Source organism: Diorhabda carinulata, chromosome 5, assembly GCF_026250575.1.
Source record: "Diorhabda carinulata isolate Delta chromosome 5, icDioCari1.1, whole genome shotgun sequence".
NCBI classification, from domain to species: Eukaryota; Metazoa; Arthropoda; class Insecta; order Coleoptera; family Chrysomelidae; genus Diorhabda; species Diorhabda carinulata.
Window position 1 is genome coordinate 17322798 of NC_079464.1, and position 23094 is coordinate 17345891.

At 32.8% G+C, this 23094-nt stretch overlaps 1 protein-coding gene across 1 annotated transcript in view; it reads right to left on the reverse strand.

Annotated features, from left to right (window-relative positions):
• Positions 1 to 1511: 1511 nt before the first annotated feature.
• LOC130894525 (farnesyl pyrophosphate synthase) overlaps positions 1512 to 23094 on the reverse strand; it is a 48707-nt gene continuing 27124 nt past the window's right edge. Inside the window, exons 5-6 of the mRNA XM_057801406.1 lie at positions 14643 to 15086; positions 1512 to 8232 (exon numbers count right to left, since the gene is read on the reverse strand). Of these exons, the coding sequence (XP_057657389.1) occupies positions 7897 to 8232; positions 14643 to 15086 (780 nt within the window). The 3' untranslated portion in view covers positions 1512 to 7896. The remainder of the gene's footprint in view (positions 8233 to 14642; positions 15087 to 23094) is intronic.

The following is a 23094-nucleotide window of genomic DNA, read 5'->3' on the forward strand; positions in this document are numbered from 1 at the left end:
CTAACAGATGGCGCTAATAGCACGTACAGAATAATCTCGTTGGTTCGAGAAAGTTCTGTTGTCTTCCACTCACTTCTAGATGGCAGTAATTGGAATATATAAGAAGACAACCACATGTCAGTTCCTATGACACTGTTGTGTGTGCGTACCTCCTTAAAACGTGTTTGTCCGTATTTAAGTTTAAGACATCTTTGTAACAGTATTTTGATTTGAATTATTGCTTTTGTGTGTGATTTAGTAGTATGGAAAAGAAGCGAAAAATTGATTGTGAATGCAGAAAATTCAAAGATTAGTGGAACATTCAGTATTTCGTGATTGAGTCCAGTAACAAGGCGCTATGTTTGATTTGCAATGAAAGCATAGCTGTTCTCAAAGAATATAACATTAAACGTCATTATGAAACAAAACATTTTCAAAATTACTCAAAATATACAGGGAATTTGCGGACAGAAAAATTTGAAGCTATGAAGCGCGGATTGAAATCGCAGCAAAAATGGACATGTTGAGTGGTTTTCTTTGGCCTTGGATGAGTCATTGGATGTGTCAGATACTGCTCAGGTATTGATTTATATTCGAGGAGTAGATAAAAGCTATGAATTGCATGAAGAGCTTCTTGATATGTATAGTATTCATGGTACAACTATTGGTACAGATATTTTTAAAGGAGTTGAAATAGCCATTAATCAAAAGAACCTTCAATAGAAAAACTTGAAATGTATTACAACTGATGGAGGCAAAAACATGAGTGGGAAAGATAAAGGAGTCAAAAACACAGTTAATTTGAGTTTTTGTTACGAAAAATGAGAAAATTTTATTTAATTTTCTTAATTAACCCTTATATATCCTACAAATGAATAAATTTTTTTTGTAATGTTACTGACTTTTTTGACTTCATTTATGGATTTTTCGGAGTAAATAGAAACTTTAAACTCGCTCGAAACTATAGATTTTGTACACAACGGGTTTTTGCAGTAAGCCCACGATATAATTATGTTTTTAAAAAGTTTATGTTAAAAAAGAAGTTTTTTTTGGTTCTTCCATATTATGACCAAAAAGGGTTTATTATAACGTTTTGTCGAACAGTAATAAAGTTGATTATAATCATCATCACAAAACGACGAATTGTACAAAGATCTGCTTAAGTATAATCAAGCGCCCATTAATATCTATTCGTTGATTTTGGTTCCAGGGTCAAAGTTAGTTGAGCTCTTAGTCAAATACCTAATGCGAGACGGCTTAACAATTCAAGTAGACAGTACGCGCTTATACCTAATTATAATAGTTATAGAATCGCAGACAATTCTTTTACATCCATAGGAGCTACTTCTTTATCCTACTCTCCAGGTGCAACCCTCTGTAGTACCCTATTCCCATTTTGAAGGGCATGAAGCATATCTTCAGACGTACCACACGGTACACTGTTCAAATAAACTGGTAACTAGGAAAATATAGATCCTGGCTGTATGTCGTTAGACAAAAGGCCAATAGAGCAGAGAAGAAGAAGAATAAAGTTGATTATAAAATTCATTTTATTTACATACGTCATACAATACAAAATAATAGTTCCGTCTCACCAGCAACGCAAAGTCGAGAAATTGCATTTAAAAAATGCCAAAATTAGGTGCCAGGCTCAAAAATTAGGTGTTCTGTAATTTTCTCAGTAACGGAATACTCAAAGTTGCGGTGCTAGAAACACGTGATGCTAGCAACGCAATGAAAATACAATACATTGATTGTTAAGGTAATAAAATATGGTGTTGAAGAATGAATATCGTGAAAGTGTCCAAATAATTATTGATAAACGAGTTAATTTTTTTATTTTTAGTATATATGTATTAAATTCCTTATATGTTACACCTCGGGCGGCTTCTACTTTTATAACACCCAACCTAACCTAATCTAAGATTAGGTTAAGTTATGTTACGTTAGGTGTTATGAAAGTCTTAGCATCACGTTTTCCTAGCACTGCAACTTTGAGTATTCCGTTTATGTGAAAATTATAGAGCATCTAATTTTTGAAATTGGCACCTAATGTTGGCATTTTTTAAATGCAATTTCTCGACTTTGCGTTGCTGGCGAGACAGAGCTGAAAATAATGATTCCATTAATTGATATTATATAAATAAAAATGCACTTTAACTATGTGGGTTACCACACAACACCCCGCGAGTGATCGCGAGGCTAAAAACCGTTCGAGTGATCGAGGGTTAACAAAAATAATTACATAATAATTAAATTAGAATTCCCAAGAATTGAAAAATTTTATTTAATTGACGTCGATATAGTATAAATGTACGTCTATAGACAAAATTAAAGATTGCATTTGCATCGATAACAGGAAAGAAGAAAATAAAAATGTATGCATTGTTTTGTTTATAGACGTAGCACAGATTTCCCCCATGGACTATGGAGCACTTGCACAGGTTGCTATTATCAATCGGTTGCCCAAGACACTAGTTATTAACCCTAGAGTACCAGACCGTCGTATTATTTACACGAACGCACGAGCAATTTTACTCCTCCCCGCGAACTTATTCATAGATTTGTTCTTGGCAGTTGCAATGGCAGAACTAGTTCAGGAAGTGTACACTAAAGCGTTCTTTGTAGCAGAACTAGCGCTAGTGTCAGTTCAGTCAGAAAAATAGTTCACCCAGTTCACTGTACTGCTTGCACTAGGTCAGTTCAGTCAGTGCAGTGCAAGACAGTGTAATCAAAAATCTTTTTTAATGTAATTTCTAATTATATTTTCTATATAATTAGCAACTTTGATGTGCTGTACTCTTCCAACTATTCGATAAACGGGATGTATTAAATATATTAACCCATTGTTTTCTAAAAAAATCAATTAATAGATAAGATTCAATGTATATTTCTATTTTATTAACTATTTTACATTTATTTATTTATTTTTTCTTATCATTATTATTCTCATATAACAATTCTGAAAACGGTAGCACTACATCTTCGTCATCGGACGAATGTCAAATATCAAAAAGTACTAAATCGTTTTCCATTATTGTTAATACTAAAAGACCTGAATCACATCAAATAACCTCAAATACAACAATCAACAAATACTTCATAGCTCTCTGCACTATATTGTTCTTTATATCCGATTGAATTAAATCTATACACCCATGAACTGACCTTCACTAGCCCAGTACAGTACAGTTCCAGTGCATCTACAAAAAACAAACCTTATCGGAGCAGCCTGCTGGTTTCTTGGGTAATACTATTTTTTTTGTTGTTAAAGTAAAAGGTGAGTGTTTTTTTTTGTTGTTAAAGTAAAAGGTGAGTGTTTCTTTTGCATTTTGGGGTGAGGAGAACCACATCAAATTATGGATATAATCGACATCTTACTGATGCAGAAATTGCAGCTGAAGTCGAAAAAATAATGAATGGTAGGGATAATGAGGATAGTAATGATTTAGAAGACAATAACGGACCTAATCTTTTGGACGTGGACGACTTTATTCTAGTTGAAGAGATTGATTCAAATAATAAAATTGTAGAGTCAAACTGAGATTAAGAGGATAATATTCCACTGTCTGGCAAAACACAATTGAAGGGTAAAAACAAGCATAGATGCTCAACAATATCACCTTTACAATCAAAAAAGGTATCTACCCAGAGCCGAAGGGTGCAGCTAAGAATCTTTTACATCCTAAAGAAATTTTTTGCATTTTATAAATGATGGCATAGTTGAAAAAATAATTAAATTTACAAATCAAGAAATTTCGCGTAAGGCAGCCAAATACAAAACAAAAGAATGAATTACAGACATTTAAAGAAGAAATTCTGGCTCTTTTGGGTTTATTGATTCTTACAGCTGCTTTGAAAAACAATAATATGAATGGCAAGCAGTTATTTGACCGCAATCTTTCGGGGAGTTTGTACAAGGCAACAATGAGTAGCTCTCGTTTTCGGTTTCTCTTGGATCACTCACGGTTTGATAACAAACTTACTCGCACAGAAAGATTACAAAACGATCCATTTGCAACAGTTGTGGAATTTGGGATATTTTGATTACATTACAATTGATGAACAATTGTTATATTTCCGTAGTCGATGTGCAGTCAGAATGTATATTCCTATTAAACCGCCTAAGCACTGAAGCTTGTGATGACTTGTGATTCCTCAATAAAATATATGATAAATGCCGAGCCATATTTAGGAAAGAAAACTTATTACGGAGGTCTGTCTTTAGCTAATTACTATGTGAAACATTTAACAGCAATTATTCGCGGTACCAACAGAAATATAACCACGGACCATGGTTTACGTCTGTTGAATTAGCAGAAGAGCTGATGAACGAGCTTTATAATTTATAATTTAACTTGTGGTTGTGTATCTATTTTAGTGTATGTAATTTTTATAATTATAAACTAGTCAGAGATTTGTAAAAATGTTTTGTGTTCCTAATTTTTGTTTTGATTCAAATAATATTTGAGTTATGTTAATCTAATCTAATTATTGTTTCTTTTTCATTCTTTTGATTACTTTTTTACGACAAATTAGACTGTAAAAAGAATAATAATAATAAATAGGTCTATTCGGTTACGCGCGCCCGCTCCCGTTACAAAAGACCGCGCGCCCGCTTGAAGGTTAAAGCAGACAAAATGTTCTCAGAACGGTAAGACAAAGGAGGCAATAAGTTGCTCGAACAGGAGAAACCTCTATAGATGAAGACATCCAACCAGAGACTAGAAAAAGATGTTTCTTATTAAAAAAGAATCAAAAACAAAAACTGTAATAATTTGTGTGCCTCAGTCATATCCATACTTAGTGTTCAGAAACTGCAATAAATTAATAAAATCTATTTTTTTATATTTTTACAATGTTTTACTAGAATGTGTTATATTGTTTTTTATTTGCGGTTTTTAGGATATGTGTCATTTTTTACTAACAAATATTTAAACAATAAGTTTGTGGTTTTGTTTATTTAAACAATTTTTTTAATATAACGTTTGTCATTAAAAAGATGTATTTTTTTCTCATTAACCCATGGAGATTTTTTTTTGTAAAACACGATATATTGTGATGGGTCTCTGAGACCAAGCGCACCAGTTTAGGATCTGTTCCGAGGTTAACTATATTAGGCACTATTAGGAAAAACAAAAGGCAAATACCTCCGGAAATGTTGAAGGCAAAAAATCGTGAGCTTGGTACATCAATGATTTGTTTTGACAAAAGTAAAACGCTTGTCTCATTTATACCGAAGAGGAATAAATTGGTACTGCTACTGTCGACTATGCATAAAGGTGCAGTGTTAAATCCAACAACAAATAAACCAGAGATTATAACGCTACCAAAAGTGGTGTTGACACATTTGACCAATTATGTTCAAATATGAACTGCAATAGGAAGACTAGACGCTGGCCATTGACAATTTTTTACAATATGTTAAATATTGCTGCAACCAACTCTTTCGTAATTTATAACTTCAACAGTAATAAGGTAAACAATAGAAATTTTATGCTCGAAATGAGTAAAGAATTTATAAAGCCCTGGTTACAAGTCAGAAAACGATGCAATAGTTTAAGAAGACCAAATTTACAAGATATTTCTTTTATTTTAAATCAAGATATGCCAGAAGATACACCGACTCAATTATAAATGAAGCTTACTACTTCCTTTTATTGCCCCAATAAAAAAAGAAGAATGACAACTAATTTATTGCATGAATGCAAAAAACTCGCGCTGATTGTTGTGTGTATTGAGCTATAGAGTGTTTTGTTTCAATATAAGTTATCGTAACATTTACGACGGTCTGGTACTCTAGGGTTGAATTATGTAATAGTCCTAGGTCTAATGTTTCAGGCGAAAAAAGAAAATGTAGATATAGAAAACAAAGACGACTATTAAAAAAAAGGTAAATGAAGATGTTTATTTGGAATTTGGCCAAGTTTGTAGGAGGTTGCTACCAACCACTCATGCAGAAAATCCCGGCTACTTTGTAGGTAATTTATTTTAGGGTAATTGAAAATTTCGTACAATACATTTTTTAAATGAAAATGAATCAAGCACTTTTATTGATTCATTACCGTTTTATGTGAAGTATAAAATCGGGCTGACTAAAATTTTATTATATTATACCGATGAATCTGGAATATTCCCCCTTAAGGTAAAGTGGTGTAAAACGCCCAGGCTTATAACTCCCCCCGTTTTGAATGCTTATAGCACCGTGTTACTCGGTAGAGCTGCTTCATTTAGATGCATCAAGTTTTGTTGTGCAATTGCTACTGTTGTGAAAAATAACTTTTTAGGGTGTTGATAATGAAAGGAAAGTACATCAAGCCAGAATTCGCAGGGCTGTCTCCAGGTTCCAGCGTTTACATGAATCAGAAAACTTCATACATCAACAGTGATTTGTTGATGAAATGGTTTCAAGAATATTTTATTCCCAGAAAAGGTGGCATGGGTAAAGCGTTATTAACATTGGACGGGCATGCATCCCAATGAACTATTGAAATTGGTTAAGCAAAACGACGTTGTACTTTTATATCTTCCGAGCCATACAACGCAAGCATTACAGCCTCTTGTAAGTCTTTCTTTAAGCCCCTTAAAACGTACTTTGCACAGGAGGCGAAGGCATGGATGCTCAGTCATATAAAAAGTAAACTTAACAGACGTAACGTTTTTACTTTGATAGGAAAGGTTTGGGGCAAGGCAGCTTCTGTAAGTAATGGAGTTGCGATTCAAGGCAACTGGAATATCTCCATATGATCCAGATCAATGATTTCAGACCATATCTTCTCTATATCTGACGCAACTGAAATGGGAATTAATGATACAGTAGACCCTAAGTCCCAAACAAATGATCCAATACCTAAATCGACACCTGACTCAACAGAAAAGGACCAAACGCCTAACCCAACAGAAAAGGACACTCCATCCAAATATCTTAGAGACCTTAATCCTATTCCAACCATACCGACCAATACATCTAAGAGAAAGCAGTGTGCCACAAATCTAACATCACCTAAACATAAAGTCAAGCGTCAAGTCTTATCGGATAAGAAGAAATCTAAAGTGAATGATGTTTTGGAACTAGAACTGAGTTTATCTGGCTCGTCTGCTATAACAACCAGTGTGAAGGAAGAAATCCTCTGCGAAAAATAAGGTCTGTTACTCTTCCGATTCATCAGTTAATATGCGTTGCAAATCTTCAGAGGAGATTTCAGACGTTGAAGATACAGATACAGTGTTGAGTGTAGAGAGCGATATTATTCAACTAAATCCAAGGATGACTGGATTCGGTGGATAATTTGCAGTAAGCAATTGCACGAAAGCTGTACCTTATATGCTGATATGTGTAACAGATGTGGCTGTAAGAAATAATTTGTCGCCTAAGGCTTATTTACGCATGGGGATGCTAATACCCTCCACTAAAGTATTTTTTAAATTTCATATAAATGAATTGTTTTTTAGTTAAAAGTTAAATTCTAACAAAGCTTCGTTATTATGAAACAATAAAGTGTTACGTTATGACTTGGTTCGAAATAAATCTTAAGAAAAAATTTTTGAAATTTTAGGCGTATTACCCTACTTTACCCTATATCCGGTATATAGTCCATAGAAATTAGAAAATGCAATTACTAGTAAATAATAAAATAATTCAGATAAAGTAGAAATAAGACATCTTCATTTTAGGATTGAACCGTGGAATGGAAACTAGTACAAGTAGTACCCCAAATTACAACTGCTGATTAAAAAATATATGTAATGTTTTTCAAGTTGTACTGGGTAAAAATTTATACAAATGATTTAAAAGAAATTTCTTTGCAACCTCAGATAATTCCTGTTACAACAAGAAAAATAATACATTATGTCTCATTTTTTAACAAATTCGCCGTACCACTCAACTAGTATTGTAGGAAATTATCGATAATTCTCTTAACAATCACGTTTATAAATTTTTTTTAAAATTTTGAAAAACAAATCGTGCGGCAGTCCTTTCGAAATCTGATGAATGTGTGTTCTAATGATATTAAAACTTTCCTCTTCGTAAATCGAGTAAGTAGAAGGAAGACCTAATTCTTCATATAATTGTTTGATTAATTGGACGGATTGCTGATCGTCGTGACCGTAATGTTCCTCCATTATTTGCTTTTGTGATGGTGTTGCTCGTTGAAGGGCGACTACTGCTAGCCAGCTGCATTTTCCGTCTCTTATATCAGTGCCTATTTTGCCTGTTACAGCGGGATCTCCGAAAGTGTCCAGGAAATCATCCTTAAAAAATTGAAAACGTAAATTGAAATTATATAGATAATACAGATTATGACATAATGAGAATTATTTTGAAACAATTAGCTTTACTGGATCTATTTATTATAATATTAACTAAAAAATTATTTGGAGATATTTTAAGAGTAATCTGCACTATGATGACAAATCAAAAATAACATCATCTTACATCAAAATCTATTCGCTTCTTAGTTTACCCAAATTTACAGTCGCAATAATGGCATTTGTACAGTGCCATTCAAAAGTTGATTCGCCCTTTTTTATTCTTGGAACGATTATACATGAACTAGTGAAATTTGGAAACTGAATATTGAGGTGTTGTAAAATTACCTACTAGTGATAATAAAAATGAACTTTGTAGTCTACTTAAACTACTTTTTAAAAATAATTTTCATTCAGTAAACAACTAAGAAATAGACATACAACTCGAAATCTAATTCTACAAATGTAAAAAGTAAACATAGAAAAATAACTATGAGAATACGATGCAGCATTTTACGGTTATCTTGTTTCCTTGCATGTTTCCATAACTTTTTCACACTAGACAGAGTTTAAAAGTTCCAAATTTTGTGGACCATTCTGGATTTCTTGGCCTTGGTTTCTTCGAGTTCTTCTTGGTTGTATAAATCCAGTACAAAATATTTACCTTTATATCAATTTTTATGTTTGAATGTCTAATGCACTTTGAATAAGTTAAATTCATCCAACTTTGTTGAATGTCATTTCATTTGATAATTTGATGGTTCGCATGAAAATGTTAAGATTGGAAAATTTATTAATGTTTTGAATTGTTTAATTGTATCACCGCCAATGTCGACTTCACACTCCAAAAGCAGGTTCTAAAATTAAAGCCGCTGGGTGCCAAATGGTTAATTTTGACTATAACGATCACCGAATTGTGAGAAGATTCGTTGTTCTGACGGAGAAGCATTTGTTTTTCCTCAAATGCGGTCGCTTTTTTGTGTGGTCCCTTTTTGTACAATTCACTGTCTTGAGTTTAAAAATGAATCTAGGTTTTATCTATAGTTATGAATAGACGAAAAAATCCGATTAATTTTACTCAAGACGCGTCAATAAAACCTAGGAAATGTTCATTAGAATTTCGTAAAAAATGAGCAAACCCGGGCATCCGAAACGCAGATAGCTTACACGTGCATAATTCTTCAGCAATTATATAGCAAATTATATTAATATCCAAGTGTTGACATCTTAAGTTTAAGGTGGGAAACTTTTCGGATAGGCATGACTACAATGATATTTCTCTGTTTTTGGATTCGTAATTTTGACATTTTAACGGTTAACTGCTGACACTTGAGGGCTCCTTTTGAATGATAACGGGCCCATTTTGATTGGAAATCGGATGAGACTTCTTTACAATTTTCGTCGAAAATATATAGGAGAGGTGGTTTGGGATGAGGAATTTTTGATAGAATTATTTTGAAAGATTTTTTTGAGGGTACGGGCACCATCAGTACAAACGGAAATAACTCGGAGTTTCGCTTTCTACAATAAATATTTCAAAATTCGGATTTTTTCATATAAAATTCTATTTTTAGTTATTGGAAAATGTGAAAGCCGGTTCGATTTTCTCTAAAACACAGTAATTAATTAATATTTTGGAGCCACTTGAGAATCTAATAATCTACTAATCTACAATAGAGATTGTTGATTTTGTGCTAATATTTCAATATTATTTTTGAAGGGTCTGTTGATGTATATAAAACATTGTTTGTAAAAGCGGCAATAGCGCTTAGAAATAACAGTCAGTTTATAGTATATAGTATATAGTATAATCTTTGCAGTTTACAACAAATGATCAGCGTAGTTGGGTGTTGTACCGGAGAATTATATTTTATGTTCAAAATAAAGTGTTTTCTCTTAATCAATTAAATTGTACATATTTTGGTTCAATCGATCGGATTGTGGTTACTCTTTAACAGAAAAATCCCATTGGAGAAGTGCATCAATTAAAAAGGGAGGTTAAAGAAGATACATAAAGGGAGGTTAAAGAAGATACATAAAGGGAGGTTAAAGAAGATACATAAAGGCGGGAACTCATCTCCATCATTAGCAGAGACGAGGAGAAGGTCAAGACAATGTGTTGTTTCCACCAAAAGTGAGTCCGTTCCTTTCATCAATCATATTCTTTATTCCTTATTTCATTCAAGTTATTAGTTTAAGTACTTCATTTGAATAATCATGGAAAGTGAACTTCGAGATTTGAAAATTAAGAAAAGTAATTTGAAAAGGAGATATACAAAATTAAAAAATTATTTCGATAAAATAGAGAAAACCGATATCACAGATCTATATCGGGAACATCGGTCGACAGTTTCTTTTATGCAAACGCGCACATTTAAAATAATAAGTTTTTCATTCACTGATAGTGGAGAATTATTGGAACATCTTGTCGTTGGTGTAAATGTCGCCATTTTATTACTAATCTCATGATACTGATGCGTTAAACTAAACAAATATACTTATAAAGGTCTAAAAATTTTTGGTAAGGCACCATTGCCCTTAAGGCGCATGGTTAAGCCGAATCTGAAATAGGGTTGGAATTAGGCAGAGGCACTAATAGAAGATTAAACGGTACTTGTTAATTGCAAAACGTAACTGTATAATCTACTATCTTAGTAATCCGTACACAATATTTCAAGACCTACACCTATGGCCAACACCGAAATTGAGCCGAACTGGACGGAATTTCCCATTTTATTGCTCTATACATGTCTGAAATAGACTATAATAATAAAAAATCTGGAAAAAAGGCTAGAAAATTTTGAGCCAATATTGCATGAATATTCTGAACTACAATCACGCATTGAGCTACTCGAGCAACCGAACGAAGATGCGGAAAATAACGAGGCTGAACAATTTGAAGATAATTATTATGAGTTCATTGGAAATATGAAATCAGTAATTGATACATATTATAACGAAAGTTGGACGCTTCGAGGTTGGTTCACTAACAAATAATTCTAATAATTCTAATCGACAAACATATGATACAGTAAAGTTACCTCCTATTCAATTACCTAAATTTGATGATCAATACAGTTCATGGTTCGAATTTAGAGATGCGTTTTTAGGGCTTGTAGACAAAAACTCTAGTTTATCAGATTATCCAAAATTTTATTATTTGCGACATTTACATGAAGAAACCTTCAATAGTCTTTTAGCCCTTAAGGCATTAAGTGAGGAGGTAGATACCTGGGATAGATTAATCATTTACATTTTGATTTAAAAATTTGACATGATTACTAAACTAGAGTGAGAGTCATATAGATGTGCAGAAAAAAGGCAACCCTTAAAAATATAAAAACCTTTATAAAAAAAAGGTCGATCTTTTGGAGAAACTATCCACGGAGAAGGTAAATAATCGAATGTCAAATAGAAAGGTTTCTACATCTTTTTTAACATCCATCGAGAACATAAATCAACATAGAAAATGCATTCTATGTAAAAACACACATACAATACAATTGTGAATAATTTTTTAAATTATCATTAATCAGAATATCAGAAATGTGGGTAAAATTGAGAGAGTTGAAATTGTGTACCAATTGTTTAAAGCCGAATCACGTTTCGTGGAAATGTAGAGCAAAAAAATGTTCAAAATGCCAAAAATCTCATAATGTACTACTATATTATAATAAACCTAATGGTTGAATAGATTCAGGTGCTACCGAAACAACTGGCTACATTCCTCATAGCAACGTTCTGGTACTTCAGTCGAGAATGAAGACGCTGCGAATAAAACGAACGTTTCATTGGTTAAACATGCGGTAGGTAATTCTATACAGAATCAATTTCAACGGCGGTTGTGAAAATAAAAAGTATTAATGGTGAGTACGTAAATTGCAGAGCCTAGGTATACAAGCTCAACCGGTGAACTTTTTAGTTAAAGGAGTCAGTCAGTCCTTGGAGAACGTAAATAAACGGATAAATATTACATCCTAATCTTGTTATTATGACTATGAAGCCAATATCGATTGTTTAGTTTTACCTACAATAATCGAAAAACTACCATTGACGTCTTTTGATTAAACTATTTAATATTTCCGAAATTGATTTAGCGGACTATAATTACAATGAAAGCGGCGAAATTGATTTATTAATTGTTCGGGTTTGTTTTGGTCATTAAGTGTAGGTAGAATAGAATTATGCCAAAATATGCCAATCTTATGGAAAACAGAGTTAGGATGGGTGATTGGAGGAAATTTAAATGTTGCTTTTTTTGAAAACAATGTTAATTGCCATGTTAATGTAGATGTCGTACATGAAGAGATGACAAAATTTTGAAATGTGAAAGAAATTGAAAAAGCGAAACAACCAACCTTGTCGGCTGCACAACAGTACTGTGAAAATCATTTCAGCAAAACTATATGTAGAGACGAGTCGGGTAGGTTTATAGTGAAAATACCGTTTCGCAAAAATTTGGGTGAATCGCTGCAAGCGGTAATTAGAAGTTTCACCTCGCTAGAAAAAAGACTTGATAAGGATTCCGAAATAAGAAAAGACGATTATAACTTCATTGATGAGTATTTAAAACTAGGACATATGAGGGAAAGAAATGTAGAAACTGATAAAGTTTCGACTATGACGAAATTACCTTGTTATTGTTATATTTGACGGGTCGGGAAAGACGGATACCGGGGTATCTCTAAACGATATGCAATTCATAGGGCAAAAATTGCAAAACGACTTATTGGGTATTTAAATAACATTTCGCAAATACTACTATGTATTGACGGGAGACATATCAAAGATATATCGGCAAAAATTGATTGCGGAAGAGCAATGGCGCCTTCAACGTATAATTTGGAGATCTTCACCGTCGGAACCATATAAAATTTATAAATTAAAAACTATGACGTACGGTTTGGCGAGTTCGCCCTATCTAGCAGTAAAATGTTTACATTACTTGTCGGAGCAAAATATAGAGAAGTATCCGGTTGCAATTGAGAAAATAAAGACCGATTTTTATATCGATGATCTAATAACAGGGGCAGATTCAAAAATGGAATTAATTCAGATACAAAAGGATATTTCGAATATTTTACGCAGTGCAGGTTTTGAACTCCGAAAATGGTTGAGCGATAGTACTGATATTTTGAGGCAAAATTAAACTAAGTGAAGGTCTAGATCTCAATATTTTGCAACTTAGCGAAAACGAGTCGAATAAAACTCTAGGAATTTTATGGAATGTACAATCAGACTCCATAAAGTATACAGCCAGAGAAAAATATTGGCCTATTTCCTCTAGAAATGCCTGTAAAAAAATTACTAGAAAATGTGTAATTTGCACAAAAGCCCAACCTAAAGGTTTACAATATCTGAAGGGTGATCTTCCTGATGTTAGAATAAATGTTTATTCTTCATTTTTAAATTTTGAGGTAGATTTCGGGGGACCTTTTTTACTAGAAGATCGAAAAACACGATTTCCTAAGTTACTTAAAAGTTATTTATATTTATTCATATGTATGAATACAAAAGCTTTACACCTAGATATTGTTAGTGAACTTAGCTCGAGCGCGTTTTTATTTGTAGTTCATTGGAAAGAGAGGAACTCCAGTAAATTTATTTTCGGAAAATAGTTCGAATTTTGTAGATGCCAATAAAGAACTTTCGGCAATGTACACTTTTTTAAAAAATAATTATGATACTATATCAAACGAATTAGCCTCAAAACAAATTAAATGGCATTTTATTCCAGCCAAAGGGCCAAATTTCGGAGGACTCTGGGCATAAAACGTGTATAATCTCACTTAAAGAGATTAATTGGGGAAAATCATTACACGTATGAAGATTTTTTAACCCTGATTATTCAAATAGAAGGAATCCTTAACTCCCGTCAACGCGCACCTTTAGCCTTTTGCCTTTCGTTACCCAGCCAGATTTAAATGGTGTATTCGCGTATTCCCTCTATCGTTCGAAACCATAAATAATATTAGAAAAAGAAGCATTTCAATACATGTATGTTTTATTATTTTTTATTATTCTTAGGTAGAAATGAGTGTGCAATCTATCATTTTCATAAGTAGTCGTAGGAAAAATAATATTACTTATTCAAAGCTACGTTACTACGTTTTTGTGTCAACTTCGATATTTTATAAATATCTATACAATGACATATTCAAAAAAACCACATCAATATTATATAGAGAATTAATTGATCTGATAGATTATAATTGTTATAAAAATTTAGTCGAATTCATATATAGAATATTTAATAAAAAAAGTCATTTTTCAAATATAAGTCACTCAATATTACCACTGCAAAAACGGCTTTATTATTTACTCTACTTACAAAGCGTTGTGATAAAATTTCCAGAATATTGCGAGTATTTTAATTATTATAAATTACTTTTAGATTAGTTGAAATCTCTCACCTGAATTTGAAAAAATTCTCCCATTTCCAATAAAATCGTTTTCGCTTGTCTGTGCTGCTCTTCATCATACATATTCGCTAAATACATTGCAGCAGCAACTGGTAATTGGAAAGTATAATAGGCAGTTTTATATTTTACTATAGCGTTATATCTCTTCATAATAAACTGGTCCAGTCTGGGTTTTCCATTTTCCGTACAAAGACAATCTAGTGATTGACCCATCGCTGTTTTCAGTGTAATGTCATGGAAGAGTTCCAAGATAGGTACGTAACAAGGAAGGTGAGAAATATATTTTCTCAAAATTGAGTAAATGCTATTTTCGACGAGAATAGCATCGTTTATAGCTATTAAACCCACACCCTTGTTCTTGTACCAACATGGTTGGCCACGACGGAGTTCTGAATTGTCCATAACGTCGTCAGTTATAAGGAAATATGCTTGTAGCTGCAAAAAAAATAAAATAAATGGAATACACAATTTGCATTAATGCTTTAATATACAGAGTGGGTTTTATGTATGGAACGCCTCAATTATCTCGGAAGCAGCTCGTAAGATTTTTATAAATTTTTGTGTACAAGGGTCTTGTAATATGGCCGGCATTATGGTGGTATCTACATTGTTGTCATATTTATTCTTTTTTCGGAAAAATAAAGAACTTTGTTATTTCAAACGGATCACCCGAATTATTTCAATAACTATAATATACTATATAATAAAATCTGAAACACTCAAAACAAAAGAAGTAATATTGTGTATAAAGTAACTTGTAATGATTGTGACGCTGTCTACATAGGGCAGACACCTCAGTATGTAGAAAATGGTCCAAGAGGTCATCGATACGATAGAAAACATAAAACAAAATTAGTTTTATTTTTTAAATTTTAATGCAATGTATCCTAAAAGGTCACATTTTGGGCTCCGACCCTCCGACTAAGCTCATCATGTTAATGTGTGTTGTCAGGATTCGTTGCAAGATTTTGTTGTGTTTCAGATGTACAAAAATTTTGTATGCTTTCAAATTCCCATATGGGTCGTCACTCAATTTTTTAACCTAAACTGAGAAAGGAATAGAAATAGGTTGAGGTATCTTTAGGAATAAAGTTACTCGTTAAAAACAAAGTACAATGATCTATATTTAAAATTTGACATTATGAAAAAACCCAGGTTAAAAAAATTACCCGCAAAACTCATGAGTTTGTCGGTTTACAGAAAATAATGAAGTAAATTTTACGACAAAAATACTATTATGAGTGGATCTGACCTTTAGCAACAAATAAGGCTCCCTACTTGTCAGGAGAATACAAATAAGACCATATCCGTGGAATGAGGTTAGGAATTAAAGTTCAGTTAATTGTCCCTGACTAGGTAGATTCACGAGTCGAAGTTTTATGTTAAAAACAAATCAAAGCCGTCAAGTTCTAAACCCCAATAGAGGTCCTATGTCCAAAACTAGGTCCCCAATTAACTTAAAAATAAAAATATACAAAACGCAATTTGTGAAAATTTTTGCCAATTTATAGACAACTAAAACAAAATAATTTATAACTTTTTAATTTCAACATTTCCTGAATGCAATAAAAAAGGTAGTCAGTTAACCTAGTTCATAACTCAGTAATTAGAACTATTTCTGCTTTTACAAAAAAAGGATCTTACCTTCTTTTCTAACGAAGGGAACCTATATCTACTTCTTATTAGAAGTCAATTAACAATTTTATATTCCAGAATTTTTTAAATCGGCGGAAGGCTCCTTTAAGCCGGCAAAATCCCGCCTTTCAAAAATCTCTGGAGAAATTAATGTTCACGCTAGCACGGTCAAAAGAACAAGGTGACAATTGTCAAATTCTCGGTCGGAAATATCACGACTTCCGCAAATATAAAATTAGAGCCAAATTTAAAAATCTGTAATCAAATCCATAACGAAAAATTCCAAATCGGTTGATAGTCAAAAGGAAAATATGAATGGAGTTAGCAGTAGACTTCTTGAGCATAATCGGATCACACGTCATGAAGACAATCTAGCTAGGTGCAACATTAGCTCAATTCCAAAAACACCAGCTAACAAATCATTCATCAAAACCTTTCAACGAACTGAACAACCAAAAATCAATATCCGCAAAATTATAAAAAATACCGCACAAATAACTTAATTCGTGAACAGTTAACTAGATGTTGCTCGAACCTTCTAAGGGGAAGCAACTTAACCTCAAAAGAAAATAAACCAAACATTCAATTTGTTTATATAAAAATAGTTCAACAAAAGGGCAAATTATGCAAATTGTCAATAAGTCATTCTTTGGTGAAGACTGAAATAGGCCAAAACATCAATCTTTATCTGTTTTTTTTTAATAATTTTCTATCAAAACAGACATATAAGTTGCAGATATTTCATCGCTCATAATTAAATGAAAGTATTTTGAAATGGAAATAAAAAAGCATGAAATTTATGTACTAACAAATATTGACATCACATGTTTACGTGGCTATAGCACAACGCCGACTGACGCCTGAATGTCAACAATGGCGGAGTGTGTAGTGCGAGAGCTTCGCAGTCGCCTATAGCGCATGTCCGCTTTCTTCTGTCCGCGTAGCGTCTGCACCGAGCGATCGGAGGTTAAAAAAAAGGTCCTCGTATTTCGATAATCATATGGGAGAACATTTTATTGATTGATTTAATTATCGTTGTTAATGTAAAATTAGAGGGTTGCTACTAATGTTTTGGGATAGACAAAGAAAAATAAAAATTTATAGCTGGATATGGCTTTATTGTTTTCCAAAATATTTCCCAATAAGATCAATACACTTTTGCATGCGCTTGCACCAAGTGCGCAAACAACTTTTGTTGGATTTGGATCATTTTGAGAGACCCATACAGTCGATTGATGTTAAGTGTCGGGTTCATATGCTTGAATCCATGATTTGTCGCCTGTTACGATCTTATACGAGGTTCTGTGAAATGCCGCAATGAATTTTTTTCAGCATTTCTATGCACCACTCGACATCTTGGTACATGTAGGTAAACATTTTCCAGCTCCATCCTCACTTAGAACTGCGAAATCTATATTGTCGACGACTACGCTAGATTTCTACCTGCCCAATGGTTCGCAGTTGGAAGTGAGGATGGGGAATGTTTAACTACATGTACCGAATGCTACGCCCTTTGACGTTGTCTTCAGTTCGAGTCTCAAACCCGAACGAGAGAACTGCTCTTATGAGACGTTATAATGTCGAAACTAGTCAGTAGTTACACCCTCTCCTTATAATTGCGAGCCATTGAGAATGTTAATATCGACAAAAAGGTCGATTTACATCACGCTTTCTCCTTTGAAGAACGGCGGAATACAGTTTCGAAATTATTACAGAGGTGAATAATAGAAATCCTTTATTTTGATACATTTTCTTATTTCTTAGACCTTTTGATATATTAAAACATTTACTTTTTACATTTACATTTCTTACTGCAAAGAAAGCACATGTTCCTGTAATAACTTTGCCATATTTACCATGTATTAAAAGCAAATTTACATAATCTCTTTAATTTCTTACTGCTTGTATCAACGGGTCAAGGATCTGCAACCGCCAAATTTTTTACAAAAAAAAATTAATAATCCAATAAGTATGCATTTTTCAAAAAATGTTATTGGACAAAAGTATAGTAAAATATTACGTAGATTTCAGAATGTATTAATATACAGGGTGTTCTATTCAAAATAACAAAGTTACAGATACCCTATATGTATATAATATCATTCACGACCAGACCAGAATCAATATTTCTATCAACGTCAGTTTGAATATTGAATTTTGAATTCTATGAATTTAAAATTTTTACAAGAATTTATACACCACCACAAATCTTAATCAATCATTGTTAGTAAAATTCTATTATTGTTATACATTCATATATATTTCTTACATTGTACTTGACCATAATTTCAGTCCCAGGCGACGTATAAATAAGTATTCGAAAGTTCGGAAAATATATCAAAGTTAATCTACTTTGGTGTTTCATTGCCACGTTCCCAATAAGTAATCGATCTTATATATTATTGATAACTAAAAATGTTGTATATGCTAATGTTTAGTTTTTGTTTTGTTCCTTGTTTGATTATGGTATCTATTTATCCTTTTCTTGAAAGTCAGTTTTCATTTTTTCAGGATAATTATTTTCTTCCAATGCAATTTTTGCTTTTGAATAGCAAACCATCTAAAGTTTGGAAAGCCGTCAAACTTATAATCACTGTTTTTTGTGACATAGGATGGCATGAATTGAAGTTTTGAGAACCAAGTTGGTTTTGTATGACATGCTGTTGTTTTAATGTTATTCTTAATTTTATATAATGTGATATTAAGAAAATCATTATTCATTTTCCTCAATTTCGATTTTGATTTGAAGTTGTTTATGATAAGAAGTGATTTATGTTCATCTACAACGGAAAAAAGGATAAAATATTTATATTAGGTTTGCTTAAGACAGTTTCCTCAAAATCTATTATCACTAATTGTGCTATAACACTTGATATGGATGCTCCCGTAATATAACCATTCATTCACTTCATTTGGAATTTCAGTATCCGTTGAATTTAAAATCAATTTCGATGTTTTTCATTTGTATTTTCAATAAAAAGTTTTCCGTTCTTTCTCTACATTTTTTTTTTTCGAATTTTTGTAAAATGTAATTAGGAATTAGTTTACTTATTTCAATTTTCATTTTGTAATTAGAGTTTTAGATTCGGTAACAGATAGTTGTGTGATTTGAAAAATAAACCTAAATAAAACGTGATTTTGCTATTCATGAGATAATTTTAAATTTGGAAATATAGGTATCAACTTGTCTTCTAAGCTATAAAAAGATAAGTTGCTACCAACATTTTTAAATTTAACATTATCTATATCAAATAAAATTTACTATTACCTCTTTGAACATTGTATTCAAATTCCTATCACCCCATTGTCTAATTATACGGAAAAAGATTTATATCAAAAGAAGAATATCAAAAAGACATGAGATTTCAAAGAAAAAATTGAAAATATCAAAACGAATTGAAGCTATAGAACTAACACTCACAACAACACTCAATGTTGGATGAGTGTTGGTTGTAGTGGTGATGTAAACAGTGTATTCAGTACTGCGTGTACTGGTAAAAGTGGCCAGCAGGCTTCAATGACAACTCCTGAACCAGATCATTCAGAAAATCCACGGAAGCGATGCTACATTTGCGAAAGGAAGAAAAATCGCATGACTCGATACAAATGCGTAGAGTGTAATAAGTTCATTTGTTTGGAACATGCAAAAAAAATTTGTGCTAAATAAATGTATCTTTTTATAGTTAGTTCGTTGTTTTTTGAGCGTGTTATTTTAATTTCATAACTATTATTTATGACTTACATGGAAAATATATTTGGTTAAAATTGATATTTTTTCTATTTTTCTCAAGACAAACCTTTAATGACCTTTTAGAAATCATTTATTTGATAAAATGAAATACTAGTCCTCACACGCCATGCGAGCACCGAGAGTATAAAAATTGGCACGCCTAACAGAAGTTTAAATGAAGAAGACTTCCATCAATGTACGTCATCGGATAGGCTTAGAGACAATTGTCTAAAGGTATTTCTTTGACCACTTAATAGTGTGGGGAATTATATATTTCCATATTTTTCTTTTCATTGTTTTTTTTACTTAGTTATCGTTTTTCGTTTTCTCTCATTTCTTTTCCTTTAACTAAATACTCCAGCGTAATGTTCGTGCTCGCAACGAATCCATTTTAAGAGGGGGTCATAAAATAATAGCGTCCTTGCATACTTTTTGTTATACAGTAACTACGTGTAGTTTATCGTTCTCAATCACTCACTATTTTTTAATTATTTTTAAACGGTATATTAGTTTATAAAAAAATAAATACCTAACTGACGCGCCAAAATGCACTTATTGTCACATGACTGAGTGTGACATAGAAAGTAAGTAAAAAGAACGGATAATACAAATGTTTCAACATAGAAAGATTTAATCAAAACATAACCTTCGAAGCTATCATCTTTATGACTAAATTTTAATAAAGTTCAAGCAAACAAATGTGAAAATGACGTTATTTTAAAAAAGTCTAATTAGTATTACGCACGTATCTGCTTTTACTCCACGTATTTCAACCGAAGTAAATAATTGATTACTAGCAAAGAAAGTAGGAACCATGAACGCATCTACTTTAGGTAGATTTTCCGATCTTGCTTCGATAAATCTTATTTCGGCAATCATTTCAATTAGAATAGTTTTTGAAACCCTTACAAAAACACAAATCGCACTAAATTACCCCCACTCACAACAATAGAATGGCGTTTGAAAGGCGACACGCGGCGACCACATTTCAGTATTTACTTACTTTCTACGTCACAACTGCATTAACTAATAGAAAACATGTTTTCTGTCACATTATTCAAATTATCATCAAATATGCGACAATAAATTAAACTTAGTAATCGTTTATATAAAATATAGAACCAACGACCCACAAATGTCAAAACAGATCATTTCTTTTAGCAGTATAGAAATGGAACATGCAAAACCCAAGTTGTTGGCATCAATACCTTTTCAAAAATTCCCTCGTTTATCGCAACATTTACCTAATCCAAAAAACTACCCTGGGCATACATTTCGACGCCTTTTTGTGTCTCTATTGGTGGATTCCGGTGGTGATATAATTCAACTAAAGAAACATGGTGGGTGGAAATCCAACATAGTGGCGGAGGGTTACGTGCACGACTCAATAAAAAACAAAATGGATTCCGCAGTGAAAATTTTAATAAGAACAACTAGTTTGACTTCAAGCAACATTGTAAATGTTCACAATCCTACCAACAATCCAATAAGTACTAATACAACTATAGACGATGTTATTTCTTTGAACTCGTTAAATATTGCCAATTCAAGTTCCAATAGTAATGTAACTTCTTCTTCGCTTCAAATTAATAATGCTCAAAGTTGTACTTTTGATATTACTATTACAAAATAAAAATTAACAAATCTTTTGTTGAATTTTTTCAAATCTATGGACGAATAACTATTAGTTTTTATTATAGCGTGAAAATACATAATCTTGATTCAAAAAATAAATTTAGATTATTTCAATAATGATCGACTAGAAAGAGGAAAAATGTAGTTCCCTACGTAATCCAAAGCGCGATATGAAACGATATAAGGAAATCATATCGTGGAAAGAAAAAATGTTTTTCTTTAATCAGCACAATATCAACTACAAAACCCAGTGACATAGAACCGGTCAGTGTTTCCGCCGAAAAGGCGCTACGTTGCTGCTGATTCAGAAACTAATCTAACTTCAGTTAAGTAGCTATGGAATGGCGGTAGGGAAGGTTTTATAGAAAATTCATTGGCAAATAGCAAAAAAACTATAAGGTAGTAAGATAAAGGCGTCGGTACATACTGTGGCACAAAAAGATGTCCCAAGGTCAAATCGTTCTTGAAACATCTAATGAAAATGGATAGGAAATTAGAGGAACGGTAATTTCAATAAAATCGTCTTTATTTGTGACATATCTGACAGGTACGCACCATTAATGCACCAGGGGTATGCTAATCTTTCCCTGGTAGGGAAGATGTTGGTCCAGAACTCTTCAAGAAATATACGAGAACAAATATATCACTGAGCTTGGTGTTTTGTGAAATAAATTATATGCAACAGGTAAACTGAAACTTGTAGTTGCCAATCCTGCAAACCGCTATAAAGGCGGGTTCCCACGGAGCAAAAATACAAATTCGTGCCACTTTTTCTTACTCACTGTCGTCGCTCATGACTGGAGTGGGGATGGGCAACGAACCAGCAGAATGTCGTGGACCGTTCACACACAGTCACACTTAAGATTTAGTTTTCCTTGGGTAGTCGACCGCCATGAATGAGCTCGTAATTGAAAGTTGTGCAGTTTTGTGTTCAACCTTTAGTGCTATTTTGAGTGAAAGATTGAGACAGTTACGTGGACAGATAAGAAAACGGAAGAAAAGGCGTTATTGAGTGAAGAAGTGGATACTGAAAAAAAATTCACAGACTCAACATTTCGTTGACCATGGATTAATCACCATGAAGATTTTAAAAACCTATTACGAATGTCTGAAGAACAGTTTGATTATCTCCTGGAAAGTGTATCTAAACATATTTTAAAATCAAACACCGATACGAATCAAGCTCCATTAATCCCCGACGATCGCTAATTCTTTTCGCTGCGACCAATCTTAAATCTCTATATTTGTAGTTTTTGCTGTTAGAATCGTACAATTCTAACTTAACTGTTTCACTCAAATACAATCACCCGGGTCGATTCGTCAGAACCTGGCTAGCAACTGTCGTATTCACGCCTGAAAATCGAACACGTTTGATATGAAACGTGAGCGGTCGTGGACTCTCCACGCTCCTAGAGGCTACTGAGGCAAACTCACTGCACATCG